Source organism: Saimiri boliviensis, chromosome 10 (assembly GCF_048565385.1).
Source record: "Saimiri boliviensis isolate mSaiBol1 chromosome 10, mSaiBol1.pri, whole genome shotgun sequence".
Classification (NCBI taxonomy): domain Eukaryota; kingdom Metazoa; phylum Chordata; class Mammalia; order Primates; family Cebidae; genus Saimiri; species Saimiri boliviensis.
In genome coordinates, this window is record NC_133458.1 from 15,135,978 (window position 1) to 15,157,468 (window position 21,491).

The following is a 21,491-nucleotide window of genomic DNA, read 5'->3' on the forward strand; positions in this document are numbered from 1 at the left end:
AGTCAATACTATATCAAGTGAAATCAGACATTCGCAGTCGTAGGATTGTACCAGCTGACTTAAGTATCATTTTCCAACACAGAGTAGAAATGTGTGAGTGTAAATTAACTGCATAACAGGTTCTTCTCAATAGTTTTAGTAAATAAAAATAGGATGCGAGATATTTTCTTAATGAATGCATTTGTTTTGGTAGATGAATGTTGTTCTATTTCTGAGGTTATCTGCAATTAAAAGAGGCTTTCATGATGAAACTTTTGGTTGCAAGCTGGTGGTGGTTAGAAGCTGTTGGTGTTCCCTCCTGGAAGAAAAAACAGAATGTAGAGAGAAATAGAGAAAAAGGAAAGAGAGAGCAGGGGAGAGAGAGAGGTGGAGGGGGAGAGAGAGAGAGAGACAGAGAGAGGAGAGAGAGAGAGACAGAGAGAGAGAGAGACAGAGAGAGAGACAGAGAGAGACAGAGAGAGAGAGAGAGGAGAGAGAGAGAGAGAGAATGAATGAATGAATGAGAATGAAGTAATGATTTGGAGTGAGAATCATTAAGAGGTGTAGCAGTGTGGCTGAAACTCTGAGAAAGAATGCTTTCAACATGGTTGCTTCCAATGCTTAGGTCTAGGCTTCTCAATCATACCTGCAAAGTTGAGGATCTTATTCTTTGTACAGGAGTTCTTCACTTTGTACCATGGACCTCTTTGTCAGACTGGTAAATCCTAAGGACCTCATCTCAGAATAATATCTTTAATGCATAAACTAGAATATGGGAAAACAATTACTTTGAAATCCAGATATCAAATTTTTAAAATTCTCATATATTGATATAGGAACACCTTTACATTTCATTAAATAAAATGTAACCTGGTGAATCTGAAAACTGTCATGATTTCAACATAGTGATGAAAGTATGTTTACTGCATGTAATGTGATATAAAAATATCTGACTTTTATATCAATTGTCATTTATGCAACATATAAGCAAATGTCTGATTTCTATTGTTGCCTTTGTCATTGGTATTACTAAAACTACTATGGTTTTACTCACTATATCATAGAAGGAAATGCGTATTTCGGTTAGAGATTAGTTAAAACAAAGATCTATTTTCCCATTCAAATTTATGGATTCCCTGAATTTTATCTGTGCACTCCTTGGAGGTCCATGGATCCAAGGTTAAAAATTTCTGCCTTAGAAGACGATATCTTTGTGCTGGAATTTATAGTTAGGAAGTGTTTTTTAGGAAGCTCATATACTCTTGGAAGTACTTAGCCTATATGTGTACTTTGCAGATTTGTCAAGGTGTCAAGAGAAAAAGTTTAAACTACTTTGTTAGACTGCTTACAGACTTCAATTATAACAGGTATCACATTATATTTACCATGACTGTATTCTAGTCCTGGAAACATGGTACAAATTCTATCATCCATCTTTCTACATATTATCTGCATTATCAATGATATTCATCATCATCCATATCATCATCATCATCACAATGATCATCATCATGTATATTTTATTCCCAAGGAGGTGATTGGAATAGAAAACTATAAGGACATAGTATGATAGTATATACTTTCTTGCATGAAAGAGTGAGGCTTTATGCTAAGAAACCATGTAATCAGAAATAGTATTCCTAAAATGGAATCACAAAATTATCTCCACACTGTTTTAAAATAACCTCTACAATACTATGTGTTACTAATTCTGAGACACCTCAGATCCCGAAAATGGTAATAGACACATTACTCTTATTGACAGAATTTTGACAATTCTACTGTATTTAAGATCCTTGCATTCAATGTTAAGTACTGTCCTATTTCCTAGATAAAGGAGTAAATAATGAAAATATTTATATCATTAAACACCCTTACTATATTGCAACAGATTCGACAGTATGTTCCCATTTTGTGCTTCCAATATGGTAATTCTCCATCTGAATACTTGTATCCATTTTTAAATTAGTGAATTGTGTTTTTGGAGCAATTTTAAGTCCACAGCAAAGTTGAGCAGAAACTACAGAATCCCAAGTATTCCCTGTTCTCACACGAACAGCCTTCCCTACTATGGACACTCTGTGTTGTAGAACTACAGACCTGATGAAGGTGGCCCATGGGAGAAACAAGAATGGAATTCAGAGAGTTGACCAGCAGGGCTGCCTCATCCAAATCCCTCATCCCAAATCATGTGCTTACCTGCAAGACTTTCCCTAACAATCTTGCATGTTCTTCACATGTACCCCAAAACCTAAAATGCAATAACAAATATATATAAAATAATAATAATAATCATCATCATCTTAACTCATAGGTATGTTTTCATTAACAAAATATACCTCTTCTTAAAGCACACCTTGCAGAAATTTCACAGCTTTTCCAATACGTGCGAATGAGTATATCTTACCTGGAAACAGAGCGGCACTCACACTTGATTGGCTCACGTGGTAAATGAGGCTGACTTTGTGAGCTCACATATGGTTGCTCCAAACTATACACAATTTCTGAAGAAGGTGTTTTTATGTAATATGCTGAGGTAGAGATGTCAATTGAGAAATGTAAAGATGAAATTGAATTAGGCTGATGTGAAATCTTGGCAGAAATATTTTTAAATATACATTTTATTGCATTTTAGGTTTGGGGGTACATATTAAGAATATGCAAGATTGTTGCATAGGTACATACATGGCAATATGGTTTGCTTCCTTCCTCCCCGTCACCTATATCTGACATGTCTCCCCATGTTATCCCTCCCCAACTCCCCGACCCTGCTGTCCCTCCCCCAGATCCCCGCCACAGACCCCAGTGTGTGATGCTCCCCTCCCTGTGTCCATGTGTTCTCATTGTTCAACACCTGCCTATGAGTGAGAACATGCAGTGTTTGATTTGGCAGAAAATATTTTTATTCAGTACATTTATAATCTTACTAAAATAAAATTTAGGAAAGCATGTATAAAATCTGTATAATAAAAACTACAAAGCAATGCTAAGCGAAATTAACAAAGATCTCAATAAAGAGATGTGGGAAACTTTTTGAGATGATGGAAATGTTTTTTATCTTTATTGTCATGATGGTTATATGGGTATAAAAATGTTTTGAAATTTGTTGAAGTGTACACTGAAAGTGGGGGTGTGTTTTATTGCATCGGTTGCATTTGTTTATTGCATAAATATTCCATTTATATCTTATATCTCAGTAAAGTTGCTTTAACATTTTTTGTGATTGTCCCATTACTGGGTATATATCCAAAGGATTGTACGTCATTCTGTTATAAAGACATATGCACACATATGTTCATTGCAGCAGTGTGGACAATAGCAAAGACCTGGAACCAACCTAAATGCCCACCAAGGGTAGGCATGTCCAATGATACACTGGACAAGGAATATATGGCACATATACACCATGGAATACTATGCAGCCATAAAAAACGATGAATTCAGGTTCTTTGTAGGTTCATGGATGAATCTGGAAGCCATCATTCTCAGCAAACTAACAGAAGAACAGAAAATCAAACACTGCATGTTCTCACTCATAGGCGGATGTTGAACAATAAAGAACACATGGACATGGGAAGGGGAGCATCACACACTGGGATCTGTCGGGGCAGACTAGGGGAGGGACAACAGCGGGTAGGAAGGTTGGGGAGGGATAACAGGGAGAAATACCAAATATAGATGATGGGGGCATGGAGGCAGCAAATGACATTGCCATGTATGTACCTATGCAACAAGCCTGCATGATCTGCACATGTACCCCAGAACCTAAAGTATAATTTATATATATATATATATATATATATATATATATATATATATACTTAAAAAATTTTTAGAGAACAACAAAAAACAATTTTCTGATTGCACTATTCCAGAGGCAGGATTGCTAGTGGTTCCCACTAAGCTTCCATAGCAGGGAGAGTTGTGAGAAGCCTTCATAAATCCCTTAGAGTCTCTGTCTCTAGTTCAATGAAATGTGCTGGGTCAGATGATCAGAGTCCATACCTGAAAGACACAGTTGACCTGCTTGTCATTCTTATTTCTGAACTCACAGCTTTACCAAGTGAAAAGCACAGAATCACATTCTTTAAGTAGAGATTGTCAGAAATCCATAAAGCCCATATAAAAAGAGAGAGAAGGTAACCTAGTATATCTTACCCAATATCCCAAACACTGAGGAATCTGAACTTTTTATGCCTTCTGGGTCCTTCCCCAGGGGTTTGCTGCCATCAGCTGTTTTAAATAACACCCCCCTTTGTTTTTTCCTCACTTAGAGCTGTTATTTATAAGTTTTTCCTTCTGATTTATTGTCTTTCAAGCTTGGTTTCTGACCTACCAACCTGTTATACCACTTATTTCCTGAGCTGGGTTCGTAATGAGTTTGTGTTCTAAGAAGGGCTAACATTTGACACTGTGGCTTTGCTGCTGGCACAGAAATACAGTCCTGCATCCCCTGACTCAGTGGACTGGATCTCCAAGGCACAGGGTGAGTTTTCGGGGCATTGGGCTGAAAATCGCTCATTGATCTCTTCTGCTTTCTGAATAATTTCTCCATTCTGAAGGTAAAACAAAAACTTGAGCTCTTCTTCCAGCTTCTTATGATACCAGTAAACATAACCATGTCCTTTTATAGGAACACAGTCCATCTTTGCTTTCTGTTCCTTTGCTGTGACCACATGTCTAGGTCTCTGGGTGACCTTGGTGTCCAAGGAGCCTGTGAAGGAAGCAGAGAGCAGCTGTAGAAACAGTCCAGGAGCAAGCCTGATTCTGCGGCCACAGGAGAGAGTCTTGAAACTGGAATTCAACCAGTTCAGAACTGGGACTTACCGGCTCCCAAGAATGAAAGGGCCACACAGTAGAGAAGTCTGAGGCACATGGTCGGCTCAGAGAAAAATCGTGGTGGTGGCTTTTTCTGTAAGGCCTCCTCACCCCATTGGCAACCTGCTTGTGACGTGATCACTTCCCATAGCCTTCGTAGATGCTCTGTACATGGGACAGAATCCTTTCAATTTCATAGAATGTAGGAGGGCAGGCTTTGTTTTAGCTGGTGAAAACAGGTAGTGTAAGTTTCAGCCTGCTTTTAGTTTCTTTTTCATGACTCACTGTTTTGCCAGTTTTTTAAGTAAAATTACTCATACATTTTATTTACTTTTTTAACTTGTCAATTTGCTTCTTTCCATCCTCCCTTCCATCTCAGGTAAGGAATCATACAACTTGGTATTTAAGAATAGTAGCTTTTGCCACACTTAAAAAATCACATAGCGGCTGCTTTACGTTAAAGAATACTTTTTTTTTTTTTTTTGAGACAGAATCTTGCTCTGTCTCCCAGGCTGGAGTGCAGTGGTGTGATCTTGGCTCACGGCAGCCTCTACCTCTTAGGTTCAAGCAATTCTCCTGTCTTGGCGTGCCGAATAGCTGGGATTATAGGCTCCCACCACCACACCTGGCTAACTTTTGTATTTTTAATGGAGACAGGCTTTCACCATGTGTGCCAGGCTGTTCTCAAATTTCTGACCTCAAGTGATCTACCCACCTTAGCCTCCCAAACAGGCATGAGCCACTGTGCCCAGCTACATTAAAGAATTAAATGTTGAACTATACCAAACAATATTTATGACAGATATGCATGCACATATAGAAGCAATAAAACAAACACCCTTGCCTGAACCAATGAGCTTAAGAGATAAATCATTGCTGAGAATTTCTCAGTCATGTTACTCTTTAAGGTTTCCTCATTGTTTCTCCATCATGCCCAGGTGGGTGTAACCCTGAAGTTTAAATTTGTCATTCACTTGCTTTTCAGTCCTGGAGCAAGCCTGCCCAATAGGGGAGTGGCCTGCCCCCTAATGAGGCAGCAGGGAGGCATCCCAAGTACCAGAGCAGAATTAAGAAAAAGCAGCACATGATGTGATACCTGCCACATACTCCACAGCATTGTTACTATCAATTACTTACACAGTTACTCAGCCATTAGTCTAATGCTGATGGTGCTTTATCAATGGATTTTGCCTTCTCAACTTGTTACAGCCCCTAAGGCAGCTGTGCCCTCTAAATCTCAATCCTATGTTCTCTGCTCTTTTCATTGTAAACTCTGTATCAAGGACTTGGAGACACTTTCATTCTTCCAGTGATGCTAAATGTCCCAAAGGTGTATTTCTTATCCAGACCCGTTTTCTGAGTCCATGTCTTGTACATCCAACTGCTCTCTGCTTATGTCTGGTTAGATTTCTGTCCCAAAGGCACTCTCAGTTTCAAAGTAAATCTTGATCTTCTTCCCACTTGGTCCTTTTTATCTGTCTGGCTGTAGCCGTCTCTTTTAATCACCTCCGACCCCCTGCGTATTGCTGCTCATATCTAACCAATTGTCAAGTCCTTTGATTTACTTCCTTTTAAATTTCTCATTTCCCCATATTTCTAACACCGTTGTCATTATCCAAGCTAAACTACTGCTTGCCTCAGCTGACACGTTCCTCTGCATCAACTCTGACACACTGCTGGAGGGTGGCAGCGTAAGTCCCCCAACCCTCCACCCAAAATATGCCACTTTGGCATAAAGATTATTTTGAGCTAGAGGCATTAAAATAGCGGGTGTAAGAGGAGTACTCTGACCCTTCCCTTTTTCTTCTTGAAAAACAGGGGATAAGCCTCCCCTGTAAAAGATCTTATCTATATCAGGAAGAAAGAACATTCTGAACATCAAAGATAGGATGAGATGATGTTGAGGCCAAGGGGATCTGTACCAAAAAAAGCTTGTTAAACTAACCCTCACCTTCCTAGTCACTTTGTCATTTTGCCAGCCAACCTAGCCCTAGTGCCATTGCTTTTTCGCATTTCCACAGTGTGTGACTCTTTGCCTAATTCAGTATATATGTGTTCAACTCTAACTGCATATTCAGGCCTTCCTTTACTTATCAGGGCTTTCGTGTGATGTAAAACTTATATTAAATAATTTGTGTGCTTTCCTCCTGTTAATCTGCCCACTTCTCAGACCCAGCCGAAAAATCCTAAGAGGGCAGAGGTAAAATTTTGCCTTTCCTGAAAGGATCATTGTTTCTTCACTTTGTGACCAGGGTGATCAAATACACAGATACACACACAGCCACTAATGTGATTACTACATAAGTTAAATGTTTAAAACCTCAGGGTCTTCTGTTAAGCTTTATGGTGAATTATATATCATTTACCTTGACCAGTAAGGTTATGAGTGGTCCAGTGCCTTCCTGCCTTCTTCAATTTCACCCTGTATTCCACCCATTCCTCCCCCTCTTCCTGTCCACTGCTGACTTCTTTTCAGTTGTTAAACACACCAATTTATATCCTGATTAAAACATTTTGCACTGGTTCTTTAATCTTTTTTAAATGCCCTTTATTATCCCTAGTCCCACTTAAATAACTCTAGCTCATCTTGATGTAATAATATTTAAAATTTATTCCCATACCTTTTATTAAAAGGAGGATAACTATTAAATACACAAAACCAGACTCTCTAGGGAGTATTTCATCAAGAATTACTTGTAAGAAATTATACATAGTTCATTTTTTAGGATAAAAGAGTCTTAACTTGTTTTAAAAAATGGCACCAGATAGGAGATTACAGATAAAAGACACTCACATATTTATGAGTAGTTGAAATTGACTACTGGTCAGCTAAAAGTAGTTACACTGCTTTCCATATTCCAGAACGGGAAAACAGAAGCACAGCTATGAAGTTGTGAAGTAAATAATCAAATATTCACCTTTGGACAGCTGAGATGGTGCATGTACTGTAACAAATGGGTCGAGACTCCTGGAAACCAGTTCCTGAGATTATTTTTGACATTAAGAATGGGGCTATTCAAAGATATGGAGGACTTACAGGACCCTAGCTCCCTTGAAACCTCTGAAATTCTCCCCATGCTTCTCCTTTACTGGGAAACAGTGCCGCCATTGTGTGTGTGTGTGTGTGTGTGTGTGTGTGTGTGTGTGTGTGTGTGTAGGAGGATGTAAGAGTCTTACCTCACCCATCACTGCCTCTGAAAGTTGAAGTCGATTTACAACAAAGCCTAGAGAGTAGAATATAAAATCAGAACAGAAAGTTCAACATTTCAAAAAGAATTGGTCATCAAAAATTCATGGCATTGAAAATGTATAGGAAATGTGATAGGATTTTATTTTATTGGTACTTGTCCAAGGAAGATAGAACACAAATTTGGATTGGATGCTGTTCAATGCTGTTTTTTAGCCCCTGCAACGTAACATAGGTAGGCAGTAGGCTGTGTCCTTGAGAGACAACTGGTTTGGGAAAGGCAGGTCTGAACCCAGCACTCCTCCATGCTAAATGTCACTGAAACACTATACTCCTCAGCTTAATGCAGAGGGGAATAGTGACAGCATGAAATAGGAATGTAACCACTGTCTCCGTGTCTTATGCCAGAGCCTTAAATTCTCTTGTCTTTTCCATGCCATTAGTGAAACAGTGGAATATTTAAAAAATATTTTACTAGCTCTCTTCTCCAGGCTGAAGACACTAACAGAGTAAAAGGCTACAACTAAAATGTGTCATCAAGTTCAGTGGCAATGGCACAGTCTGACCTGACTGAACCAGGTGGGGTATTTAACCACCAGCAAAATGTGGTCATAGTGGGGATAAAATGTAGCAGCATGTCCGCTGCTGAATTGGCTCCCATCTTATTCCAGGCAGTTCCATGTTGGTCAGGGGCCAAGTGTCGTCTTAATGTTTTCATGTTCACCCTTCGTATCTAAACCCCTGCTCTCTGTTGCAAAGGGATTGACAAGGGTCCAGGTCTGTTGGATGGTAAGTTGTCTTCTGTGATTAATTTAGCAACAGATGTCTATATGAGGATGGTAGCAGTTGAGCCACTGCTATTTCACTTCCTGATTTGGACTATAAAATGCTCTTGATCCTTTTCTTGTCAGAACTCTAATCTATTCATTTATTTGTTTTATTTTCTCTTCTTTTTGATTTTATATGCATACAATTTGGTTAATCTTAACCAGTGGTTCGTAACACACAGGTATTGCTTGTCAATGAATCGTTATTTATTTATTTAAAAATGTAGTAGGCACTTGTAAAACATCTCCTCCTCAATGTTAGGCAAGATAGACCTTGATAATATTTCAATGTATAGCTGTGTAGTTCTCTCTCATTCTATCTCCTGCCACGCTCCAGCCTTCTAAAAACCCTAAACTTGGATCATTATTATTCCCTGCCAGTAATGTGTTGGTAAAGGTTTGACAACTAACTCTCTGGAGGAAAAACACAAACCATAATGTGTTGTGTTTGCTGATTTCTGCCATGTAAATACCCTCACTATGGCCAGTTCCAAGCTAACAACATGATGTTACTAACATTGGAATTGGGAAAAATGCGTAGAGTCAGCTCCCATGAGCTGATAAGGTTGGCTCCAGCATGCAACTGGTCTTTGCTTTCCTTTCACATAATTTGATCTAATATATTTTAGTCCTGAAAATTATTTTCTTGACTTATTTGTTTTTAGCCTATGCTTTTCACAATCTCATTAGACTTACTTAGTTTTTACATTTGCTATTATATTGCTAAGATTCACCTATAACCTTGCTCTTCACTACAGTTCATTCACGTTGACTCATACGAATATGCCAGTTTATTTATTCACTCCTATCCGTGCATATGTGGCTTGGTGCCATGTTTTTCTACTGTTTGATGCTGTTAAGAACACTTTTATATTTACGTCTTCTGATATGTGTATGCAAGAGCTTCTCCTGAGGTAAACCTAGGAGTGGAATTGCTGAGTCATGTATGCAAGAGCTTCTGATATAAACCTAGCAGTGGAATTGCTGAGTCATGGGATATAGGAATCTTCAGCTATGAGATAATGCTGAACCGTTTCCAAATGGTTTGTAGTACGTATGCTCCCATCAGTAATTTATAAGCAATCCTATGAATCCATATCCCTCACTTTTTATATTTCTAACCTTTTTATATTTTGCTAATCAAGTGGATATAAAACTATGTATCACTCTGTCTTGCTTCATAGTATCTTGATCATCAGTGAAGTAAAATATCTCTTTATGTGTTTATTGGTCATACATGTTTCTTCTTTTAAACATATGATCATATGTTTTGCTCATTTTCTATTGGCTCATACAGATTCGTGATCAATGTAAATTTTTGGTTTCCCCCAGGAAAGGATTTTCACTGTTCCACTTACTGTCTTCTAACTACTAGCAGAACTTTCCAGCTCGGTAGACAAGCCATGTTACCTGAGGTCTTCCTTCTAGGCTCCCTCTGCCTCCTCTTCCCCTTGAAACCTTTCCCAGGAGCCAGCTCACCAGCACCTTCCCTAGGGATACGTTCCACATGGTGTGTACCTAGGATCAGAGGGTGCGCCCCTCCCTTGTACCCAGACTTACCCTGTTCATTCAGCAGCTGAAGCACCATGGAGAACATGATGGTATTGAAAATTCACAGGAAATGTGATTGGATTTTATTTTGGTGGTCCTGGTCCAAAAAGGACAGAACACGAATTTGGAGTGGATGCTATTCAGTGCTGTTGCCAGCCTCCCCTAGGGTAACGTATTCATGCAGAACTCTCTCTGCTTGGCCGCCTCGTGGTTCTGTTTGTCTTGAGGGTCCAGCATGGTGTCAAGAAAGAGAGCCAATTGCTGAAGTTTATTATTAGGAGATGCACAGTGATTCTACAGCTGTCTTCATATCTACCTATAGGATTATGTGTAGATCTATTCAAGAACATTGAGTAACATGACAGAATCAGGGCAAAATTCCAGGTTTTATCATTTTCAAGGAACTTTCTGAGTCCAGTGACCACTTTAGGCCCAACTATACCTCCTCCACACTCCACACTCACATTGTTTCTTTTCTTTTTCTCCTTCTCTCTCTCTCTCTCTCTCTCTGCCCCCCCCCCACCCGCCCACACACATACACACCCCACCCCACACACCCACATGTCTCAGTCAGGAAAGCTGTGGTTTTCTATTCTCCATGCCTCCTTTCTCAGCACTCAGCGGGCCTGTCGGGGAGGAGGGCTGCTGCAGGGGTTCTTGCCACACTCTCTCATCCCCTCCTGGCGCTGTGTCTCTACCACTGCAGAGGTAGAAGCTGCTGTCTTCGGGTTGGGCACTGGCCACTGTCAGAGATGAGGAGGTCAGGTCTGGATGGCTGATGGGAAAGTGGTCCTCTGAGAAGCCTTGCTCATACGTGGCCTTGGAGCCCTCATTGGAAGTTGCCATCAGCATAAGGCCCTCTTTCTGGGACTGACGATACCAAAACATAGTTGTGGCCTGAAAGTCCAGGGCACGGCACTCGATCTTCACAGAGGTTCCACTCTTACAGATAACCCTGCTCGGATGTTGGGAGACGACAGCGCCAAGCCCGGAGCCTGCTGGAACAGGAGCCAGACAGAGGAGAGGCCAGTGGGACGCGAGTCAGACAGGATGTCAGGCGGAGCTCAGCCTGTGCTCACTCCCTCCCCGTGCGCCCAGCTCCTGGAGAATCCTGTTTGTTTTGTGCAATCTTCCTGTCATCGTTCCAGAGCCATAATCGCCCATCTCCTCTGACCGGTGGCTCTCACCGTACCCTTCACACCTCTAGAGAGCAGGCTCGCTGGCTCTCCCTTTGGTGAGCACAGGCAATCCACATTGCATGGCCACCACTTTACCATGCCAACACACGCAAATGCCCACCCAAGCTCCCAGGTAGGAGGAGGCTCATACCTGGCCCCAGAAGCAGCAGAAGCATCAGCATCTTCTGTGATGGCCTCATACCACCTTCTGTGGGGAGAGTTGTGACCACTGTCTCCATTCACCAGCGGGCTAATCACAGAATCCCAAGGATGCTCTGGTCTGCCCCCTGGTGGCGATCGTTGCCCATGACTGATGTTACATCCATCTCTGCCTGTCAAAGAACCACGCGTTGCCTAAAGTGGCCTAAGGGTTTCCCAATTCAACTTCTAAATGTATTGAAAATACACTGAGACATAGAACATTGCAATGACTTCAGTGAGTTTCTTATAAGGAAAGGAGTTTATGTTTGGGCAGTGAATCGCGTTGTAGTCTGTTTGTTGCTTCTGTTTCATATCCTCTAAGTAATCACACCAAGACAACTCATGGTTGTTAATCACTAGACCTACAGGGTTGACCCTCTCTTCTAAGTGCCAGAACTGGACTTATGGAGCCTCCTGGGCGTTTCTACACACATGTCCAATGAAGATCCACTACAACCAGGAACTCAATTTTGTTCAATAACTTTTACTCCATTCATTCCTCCAAATTTTCTTCCATTGTCACATTCCGGTGGAGGAGGGAGTGTTGATTTTTTTTCCTGGTATTATCTCATCACTCTTTCCTTTCATAATTCCTTTAGCCTGCCTCCCTCTTTTGGTGCTTGCCCATCTGGTGAAATCCTACTTGCCCATCTGGTGAAATTTGAATAATAAGTTTCATTTCAAAATTTACTTTCTCTTTGACGCCCTTCCTGATGTCACCAGACAGAATTGGCCGTGGTATTTCCTATACTCCACTAATGTCTCTGATTAAAGCACACATCATGTGAAATTATGATTACAGGGTTTGTCTTCTACGTCTCTCTTACCACAGGCTTTTATTATCTTCCTGAAGGAAGGAAATTTTTTCTATTCATTTTTATTATCTAGCATTCAGTAAAATAGGGAAAAGCTTGGGGTTGTGAGATTAACTTTTCTCTTCTTTCTTCTCTGTGTCTCTCTGACTCTCTCTCTCTCATATATATCTTATATACAACATATAACAGATGTATATATAAGATATATATGCATATATCATATATAACATATAACATGTACATACATATGTACATATATGTATGTATCTCTATAAATGTATGTATCTTATATACAACATACCACATATATATAACATATCTATATCCATATCCTATATGGCAGGAAACTTCACTAAACCACTAAGTGGGCTTAAAAAACTCTCTCTCTATATAAAACACACTATAAACTATAATAATATATATATTTATAACTATATAAAGCTATAAAGCAGCTGGGCATGGTGACTCACACCTGTAATTCCAGCACATTGGGAAGCCAAGGTGGGTGGATCACCTAAGTCAGGAGTTCGAGACCAGCCTGGCCAACATGGTGAAACCCTGTCTCTACTAAAATACAAAAATTAACCAGGTGTGGTGGCATGCACTTATAATCCCAGCTACTTGGGAGGATGAGGCAGGAGAATTACTTGAACCCGTGAGGCAGAGATTGCAGGAGCCAAGATTGCACCACTGTACTCCAGTCTGGCGACAGGGTGAGACTCTATCTCCAAAAAGTAAATAAATAAACTATAGTTTATAAAATTATACACACACACACACACACACACACACACACACAACTAGTTTAAAAACTATGTATATAAAACTATAGTTTAAAAAAACTATATGAAACTATATATAGATATAGATATAGATACAGATATAGTGGCTGAGTGAAGTTTTCTGTCATCACACAGTCTGTTGATGGCAGCAGCTGCACTGCATGCCTGGCTGAGGTGCAGGAAAGAGGGCAGGCAGGCAGGGACGGTGCAGAGGAGCCCTGCCACCTGGTCGGGGAATCAGGACTGGGCACATTTATGCAGAGAGAGGCAGCATCTGTGCTTCACTGTGTCAATACTACTGGCACAGAGATAGAAAGCTGTGTGGTTCCATTGGGCCGATGTCACAGTGAGAGGGAAAGACTCCTTTTTCTCCCGAGAGACGATGTAGCCTTCAGTTATGTCTCCTTTCTCAAAGTCATCTACTATCCATGAGTAGTAGATCAATCTCAGCCCTTGCCCCGGGTCCTGTCGGTACCAGTACATGGCATCGTGGTTCAAATTCTGTTCACAACCTAGGGTCACAGCCTGTCCTTCCTTTCTGAACAGATACTTTGGGGATTGAGTGATTCCACCAACCACGATTTCTGGAAAAGAAAGACATGCAGAAAGTACAGCCCAGGGAGGCACCCGATGCTGCTGTCCCTTGGGAAAGCCTTAGCTCTGGATCTTGCAGCATTCCAGATAAGGATTTTCTCCCTGAACCCAGGACTCACTTGCTCCGAGGAGACAAAGGACCACACAGCAGAGCACTTGGTTGCTCATAGTGGAAAGGGGCCCTTCTTGCTGGTTGCTCATAGTGGAAAGGGGCCCTCCTTGTAGCTCCGAGCGCTTATTGGAAGAGAATGAGAAAAGAGGCTTGGCTCCGGGGCTTCCCCAGGCCTGATGTGCAGAGTTTGTCAGAGGCTGGAATGAAGAGGGGAGAGATCCCTGGAGATATTCAAGACAGGCTTTCTAATTTTGCAGATGAGGTGACAGGACAGAGAACAGAGTCATTCCCACCTCCCATAACTCTACATCGCATCTGTGCTGAGGGGGCTGGCACCTCACGTTTCCGGGTCAGAGTTTCACTCCAATTGGCTCATTCGTTTTTACCTTTCCAGGGACCATATGTTTGAGTTACTTTAGGAGCACTGTAGACACTCTGATTATAGAAGAATGTGAAACTCATTCATTTTTCCTTTTTTAAAAATTGATACGTAATATTTGTATCTATTTGTGGGTGCCTGTGGTATTTTGTTACATGCGTAGAATGTGTGATGATGAAGTCAGGGTATTTAGGAAGTCCATCCCCTGGAGTTCTTATCATTCTTTGTGCCATCAGCTCTCTCAGAGAGAGTGACTCCTGGGGTCTGGCCAGCGGTGTCTGTGGCCACTGTGACAGCCTACTGCTTAGCCGTCCTGCTGCACAGAGCCCAGCGCTGCTGTTCTAGGACCCTCACGTGATCACACCGAGACCTGGCCTCCTTTGACCGCCTTCTGACTGGCTGGTCTCACTCATGTCCTTCTCATTCTCCTACATGTTTCTTTGCCTTTGTTCAATGTCCTAACAAAATTTTCATTTGAGTTTTTTCTCCCTTGGTCATCTTTTAATTTATTTTTCATTAATGGGATAATTTTATCTTTTTCTTTCATGTCCTTCCTGAGTTCTTTTTTTATGTCTTCCCAAGTTGGCTATTTCTAGTCTGAGTTTTTGAACTTCTGGTCTGGTTATGGTCACATCATATCCTCAGCTGCTTACCTGAATGTATTTAATTCTGTTTGGAGTGTAGGCTTATGTTTTCTTCTGACTCATGATTGCTTTTGAGGTGAGGAACAGGGGACAGAGGTGAGATGTTTTCCTTTGTTGTATGGGGTTTCCTTTCGTCTTGCTCATTTTTGTGTTATTGGGGTGTTTTACAAAATTCCTAGTTTCATGTTCCTTTTGCCATCATTCTAGCAAAGTCCACACTCCTTAGTGAGCTTTTTGTCTTCGTAGCGGGGCTGGTTGTGTCCTCTTAATTTGTGATTTCCTTTGTTTTGTGGAACTCTCAGTGTCCCCCTTTCCTTCTTATTCCTCACTATTGAATTGTCAGAAGACCCTCTTTTCTCCTCTTTGCCTTTTTCCCCTCCCTGTAAAGCAGTACCTTTGGAAGCCTGTTCCTCTAAATTACACATCTGGTGCTTTAAATGGCATGGAGTTTGGCATCCCTCTTCCTTGCAGCCTTGCTGGGGTCTTAGGGTTGGTCTTTTTCAAGAGATCTCTCTGGATTTTTCTCAGGCTCCCCAGCCAGTGTCCCTCTTCTGTCTTCCTGGAAGATTTTCTGGGCATTTCTCCTTTTGGGTGAAGTGAGGGAGGGGCGGGAGTATATTAAATGATTTTAGAAAATCAAAGGGCGAAAACTGCAGTGGAGTCGCGTGGTTTATACTCCATGTTGGTGAATCTGAACTTAGCCTGCATATACATTTGAAATGACTTTGTCTTTGTCTGCCTTTTGATTTTAGGAAATTGTTTCATCATAGCAAATTATAACACATCTTTTTCTGTAGGCGGCCTGTATCTGTGGAGTGATGATGATAAAAACAAACATTGACTGAGTCAAAAAGTTGAGGTGACATATTTCTAATGAGCAATATCTGTGGGCCAGACCTTTTCCCTAAATTCTAGACAAATTTATCCAACTCGATCTCCATCATCTCTCAGATGTTCTATAATTTTCTAGCAGAAGTTCTTGAACCTAGCATCTGTACAAACCTGCACAGGCACTCGGCAAGGAACAGAATGAGGATTATGCCTGAAAGAATGCTAAGCAGCATGGTGTGGGTTAAAAATCATAACCCTTTGAGCCAAATGCTCTCTGTTACCTTCTAGGTTTCTTTCTCCCCTCCCTCCCCTCCCCTCCCCTCCCTCCCCTCCCTCCCCTCCCCTCCCCTCCCCTCCCCTCCCCTCCCCTCCCTCCCCTCCCCTCCCCTCCCTCCCCTCCCTCCCCTCCCCTCCCTCCCCCCCTCCCCTCCCCTCCCCTCCTTTTCCTTTCCCTTCCCTTTTTCCTTCTCTTTCTCTTTTTCTTCCCCCCCGTCTCTCTGCTAAGTGTCTTGAAACTGACAAATTAAGTCAATGTTGAAACTGACAAATTATGTCTAGCTCTTAAAAATCTTCATTCTTTGGATGACAGAGTCTTAGTTTCTGAGCATATATGCTGGGATGTTTCATGATATTCCTACAATCCTCCCCTATTTCCGTCCTCAACTTGCAGAATGCCTTAGAGCTGACCTGTTCTCTGTACAGTTAACGCGTTTCCTTTCCCAGCCCGCCGCTGTCCCCATCCCCAAGGCAGTTCCGGAAGATGTTTGTGCACTGAGAGGATGTGGCTCTGCATTGATGTGGGTACTGAGCTGGCACAGAAATAAGCTGCTGAGTCTCCACGCTCTGCCTGCTGGATCCTTAGGACGCTGGGCCCCTCTTTGGGGAATTCAGCAGAAAACTGTTCCTTTGGCATTCCTGACTCATCTATGGTGCTTTCTCTCTGGAGATAAATCATGAATTTCAGACCTTCCCCCAGGAGTTGCTGATACCAATAAACATGATTGTGTCCTTTCACTGGGCTGCATCTCAGTCTTGCCTCCTGTCCCTTCCTCCTGACCAGGTGTCTTGGGTTCTGTGTGACGCCGGCATTTGAGAGACCTCAGAGGAGAAGAGACCGCATGAGACAGAGTTGTAATGGCAGAAGAATGAATGTCTTACAGCGAAGGAGCTTTTCCTGCATTCATTTAAAAACTCACATGAATTTTACTTTTTACTCCACAATGTAATTATTTGTTTTCATATACAAAAATCCTTAGTCAACACAGAGGTCCAGGGTATATTTGAGACTCCGCTGTAGAGCCCAAAATGAAGCCCAGCCATGGTGATCCTTTAGCTCAAAACTCACCTGTCCCCAGAAGACAGATGAGTGCACAGCAGCGGACTGTGGTGTCCATGGCAGAGCTGGGCATGGAGGGAGCCTGCAGGCGGGGCTGGCAAGGCACTCACTGCAGCACATAAGGGAACCAGACCTCACAGCTGCCTCCTACAAGACGCGTCTTCCTGTGAGGTCACCACTTCCAGTGGGTCCTATAGTTTCTAGTAAGAAATCTCGGATGTCAGTTAAATGGTAGATCTTTTGTTCTTACCTGTACATATAACCTAGGCTTCGTGTGTGTTTGTGGGGAGAGTGTTTTGAAGTGAGCACCTCTATATTATTGGTTTTCCTTATTCACTTTTTTTTAAAGACTATATCTAGCTCTGTTGTCCAGGCTGAAGTGCAGCAGTGCAATCGTACCTTATTACAGCCTCGATCTCCTCGGATCGGTCAAGCGAGTCCTTCATCTCAGCCTCCCAAGTAGCTAGGACTACAGGCCACCAATCCCAGATAATTCATTCATTTTTTTTTTTCATAAATGGAATCTTGTTGTTTTGTCCAGGCTGGTCCCAAATTCCTGGGCTCAAGGAATCCTCCCACGTCAGCCTCCCAAGTAGCTGATCTCACCACTATTCTTATTTTTTGTTTATTTTCCTTTTGTTGGCTCATATCATTTTTCTGTTTTCTGGCTGTTGCTGAGTGGAGGTATTGACAAGAGTTGATATCTAGATGCATACAGTAAGAGACAGGGAGGTGTGCACCAACATTGCTGGAGGGAAAATTCGGGACAGAAAATGATTTGGCATTGTCTCAGCTTGTTTTTCGCTCCCACACCTCAGCTAAGGAGTGGTTTCAAGCATTTTGAGGGAACTTTAAGAGTCACCTTTGCTTATTCCACTTGAATTTATGATATAAGTAATTCAAAGAACAAACCCTAGAAAAACTTCTCCCGCTGACCTCACGTCTCCTTGTTCTAAATACCTATCACTCTCTGTAGTCATACTTGGGATGCCTGTGTTTGAGAGATCTTCCTTCCTCACGTTTTTTTCTGTCCTTTCTTATCCTGTAGCATTGAATAAAAAGTATGTGAAAGTCTACTTTGTTACCGGCATAAGGAGAGGAAGATCTCACCCCATCGGATAGGCACCCTAGAGGAGTTAGGTGTGTGACTTGTACCTCTAGGACCCTCCACACTTAGATTAATAAATAAGATCATGTTAACATTTAGTGTCCAAATAACAGTGACTCATGGCTTTACTCTTATCAGGATCCTAGAGATCATGTTAACATTTAGTGTCCAAATAACAGTGACTCATGGCTTTACTCTTATCAGGATCCTAGGGATCCCCAAATATACTCCTTTTTTCTGATGTTGGAGCTGTCATTTTGAATATTTTCATGTTGAGGTATCTTTTTCCTTAAAAATGAAATATAATTTATATGCCATAACATCCACACTTTCAAAGCAAATAATTCAGTGGTTTTTAGTATATTCACAAAGCTGCAACCATCACCATGAATTCCAGAACTTTTTTTTTTTTTGAGATGGAGTGTCACTTTGTCACTAGGCTGAAGTATAGTGCCGCAATCTCGGCTCACTGCAACCTCCGCCTCTGAGGTTCATGCAATTCTTCTGACTCAGCCTCCTGAGCAGTTAGGCCTTCAGGTGCACGCTCCACACCCAGCTAATTTTGTATTTTTAATAGGGATGGGGTTTAGATCCCTTTCCATTTTAAAACTGGGTTGTTTGTTTAGATCCTTCCCCATTTTTAATTTGGGTTATTTGTCTTTTTATTATTGAGTTGTAAGAGTTCTTCATATATCCTGGATACAATTCCCGGTGAGATATATGATTTGCAAGTATATATTCATTTTGGAGTTATCTTTCTTGAAAGTGTCCTTTGAAGTACAGATTTAAAAACATTTGATTAAGTCCAATTTATCTTTTTCTTTGGTTGCCCGTGTTTTGGGTTTCATATTTAAGAAGTCACTGCCTACTCTGCAGGACAAGTTCCTGGATGGCCCTGGCAACACAGATCCCCCTTTTCTCTTTTATAATTCTTAAGAATAACTAGGATGTGCTAGCAATACCACATCCTGTGTGGTATTAAGAGGAACTGGCAGGAAAAGCCTGGGCTCTGTTCTTGTCTCTCCTGGAACAGGATGTCCTGCAGTGCTTTAACTCATTAAATGTAGCCCCTGGGTTTTAAACCCAGGGCAGAGCGCACTTTCAGAGTCTCTCAGCTGCAGTGCAACATGAGGCGGATGCAGACAAGATTCTGTCCATCCTGAGTAGTTTTCCTGAGCCTTGAGAAGACAAACCATGAATCCTAAGCTTCTACTGCCTTTTGCTGCCTATTTGTGAGTAATAAAGTTGCTTTGCTCAAATTGTTATATGAATCATGCAAGTAATGAAAATTGCAGTTCAAGATGCAGTGGGCTGAAGTGGTGGTTGGCATGGTGGCGACCTCTGTCATCCTTCATGCATTCCTCCCTGGAAAATTAACACAATTTCCTGGGATTAGTAATGGTGCACAGCAAATCTGCTTCACATATACCTGCTAGAATAGGTAGTTAGGCAGATATGAGCAGGGCAAGAGGGACCCCCTCCTCACACACCAAAATGTCAGGTGATCATCAGGTGATGGTCAGGTGGTTGTTAAACTGTCTCTCAAAGATGATAATTGGTCACAGCCAGCGTCATGGAAAGACGGTTTCTACATAGATAAAAAACATCTGGAGGTGGTGATCAGCAGCTTGCTGAGAAGATCTCTGGAGTTGGGCAAGTGGGCTCAAGCATGTGCACAGAGGCTAAATGGTGGAGTTTAACTAACATATGACTCTAGGAACACCCCACTGGTAAGGGAAAAATGCCTCAAGTGAGCATGTGTACAACTTCAGTAAGAACACTGTGCACTTAGCCCCTCCCAAGTGCTGGTGGGCCCCTGAGCACACAGACAGCTTTCCCCAAGGAAAAAACATCAAGGAAGGAGAAACACAAACCCTAGAATCATGGTGATGAGTAAAACCCCAAGTCAAGTGCTAAACAGGGCACTTAGGGCTCTCAGGACGCCTGCTTGGCCCTCTTCCAAGTGTACGTTGCTTCCTTTTACTCCTGCTCTAAAACTTGCCTGGGTCTTTTCCCCTACCTTAGACTGCTGCCCCTTGGCCACATTCTTTCCTCCCAGGAGTCTAGAACTGAGCTTACTACAGACCCATATGGATTTGCTGCTGGTTACATACACACCCAGGTCACAAAGATGTATACCTATGCCTTCTTCCAAGAGTTTTTGCTTTTACACTTAGGTCTTTAATTCATTTTTAGTTATTTTTTGTTTACGGTATGAGACAAGATCCAACTTCACTCTTTTGTACATACATACACAGTTTTCCCAGTATCGTTTGTTAAAAAGACCATTCTTCCCCCATTGAACGGTTTTTGCTGGACTCTTGTCTAGGATTAATTGCCCATAAATTTATGAATTTATTTGAGGGTTCTCAATTCTATTCCATTGACCTATATGTTTATACTGTTCCAGTACCATACAGTTCTGAATAAGGTAGTGTAGTAATAAGCTTTGAAATTGTGAAATATGAGTAGCTCAATATTTTTTCTACTATTACAACACTGTTTTGGCTGATATTGGTACTTGAGACTTTTGTATGAATTTAAACATTGGTTTGTCAATTTCAAAAAAAAAAACTAGAATTTTAAAATTTTGATAGAGATTGAGTTGAATCTATCAATAAATTTGGGGAGTATTGCCACTTAACAATGTTAAGTCCTCCAATCCATAGACATAGAGTATCTTTCTATTTATTCAGATCTTTAATTTCAACAATATTTTGCACTTTTCAGCCTACAAGTCTTTTCTGGGTTTTTTTGCTTAATTTATGCCAAGATATTTTATGATTTTATTGCAATTATACACATAATTCTGCTCTTAATTTCATTTTCAGATCATTCATTGATAACATATAGAAATACAGTAGAACTTTTGCATTTAATTTTTTATCCTGCACCTTGCTGAACTTGCTTATTAAATCTAGTGGAGTTCTGTGTGTACATGTGTATGTGTGTGAGAATTCATTAGTATTTTCTATATACAAGATTATGTCAGATGTCAACTGTAATTTGAGATTATGTTATGTCTTTCTTTCTAGTCTCTTATTTTCTTTAAATGACTGATTTCCCTGGCTAGAATGAGGTTGTTACAGGTTGACTTTTTCTTTCAGTACTTTAAGAGCGATGCTTTCCTATTTTTTTCCCCACTGGAT

At 41.3% G+C, this 21,491-nt stretch overlaps 2 gene segments (V, D, J or C); both read right to left on the minus strand.

Moving 5' to 3' along the window:
• Window positions 1-4,277: 4,277 nt before the first annotated feature.
• LOC141580020 (putative non-functional T cell receptor beta variable 23-1) lies at window positions 4,278-5,000 on the minus strand. The segment is given in 2 exon segments: window positions 4,278-4,693; window positions 4,807-5,000. Coding segments are annotated over 2 exon segments (375 nt in total).
• A 5,915-nt stretch (window positions 5,001-10,915) lies between these two features.
• LOC141580017 (T cell receptor beta variable 20-1-like) lies at window positions 10,916-11,882 on the minus strand. The segment is given in 2 exon segments: window positions 10,916-11,357; window positions 11,692-11,882. Coding segments are annotated over 2 exon segments (513 nt in total).
• Between the last annotated feature and the right edge of the window lie 9,609 nt (window positions 11,883-21,491).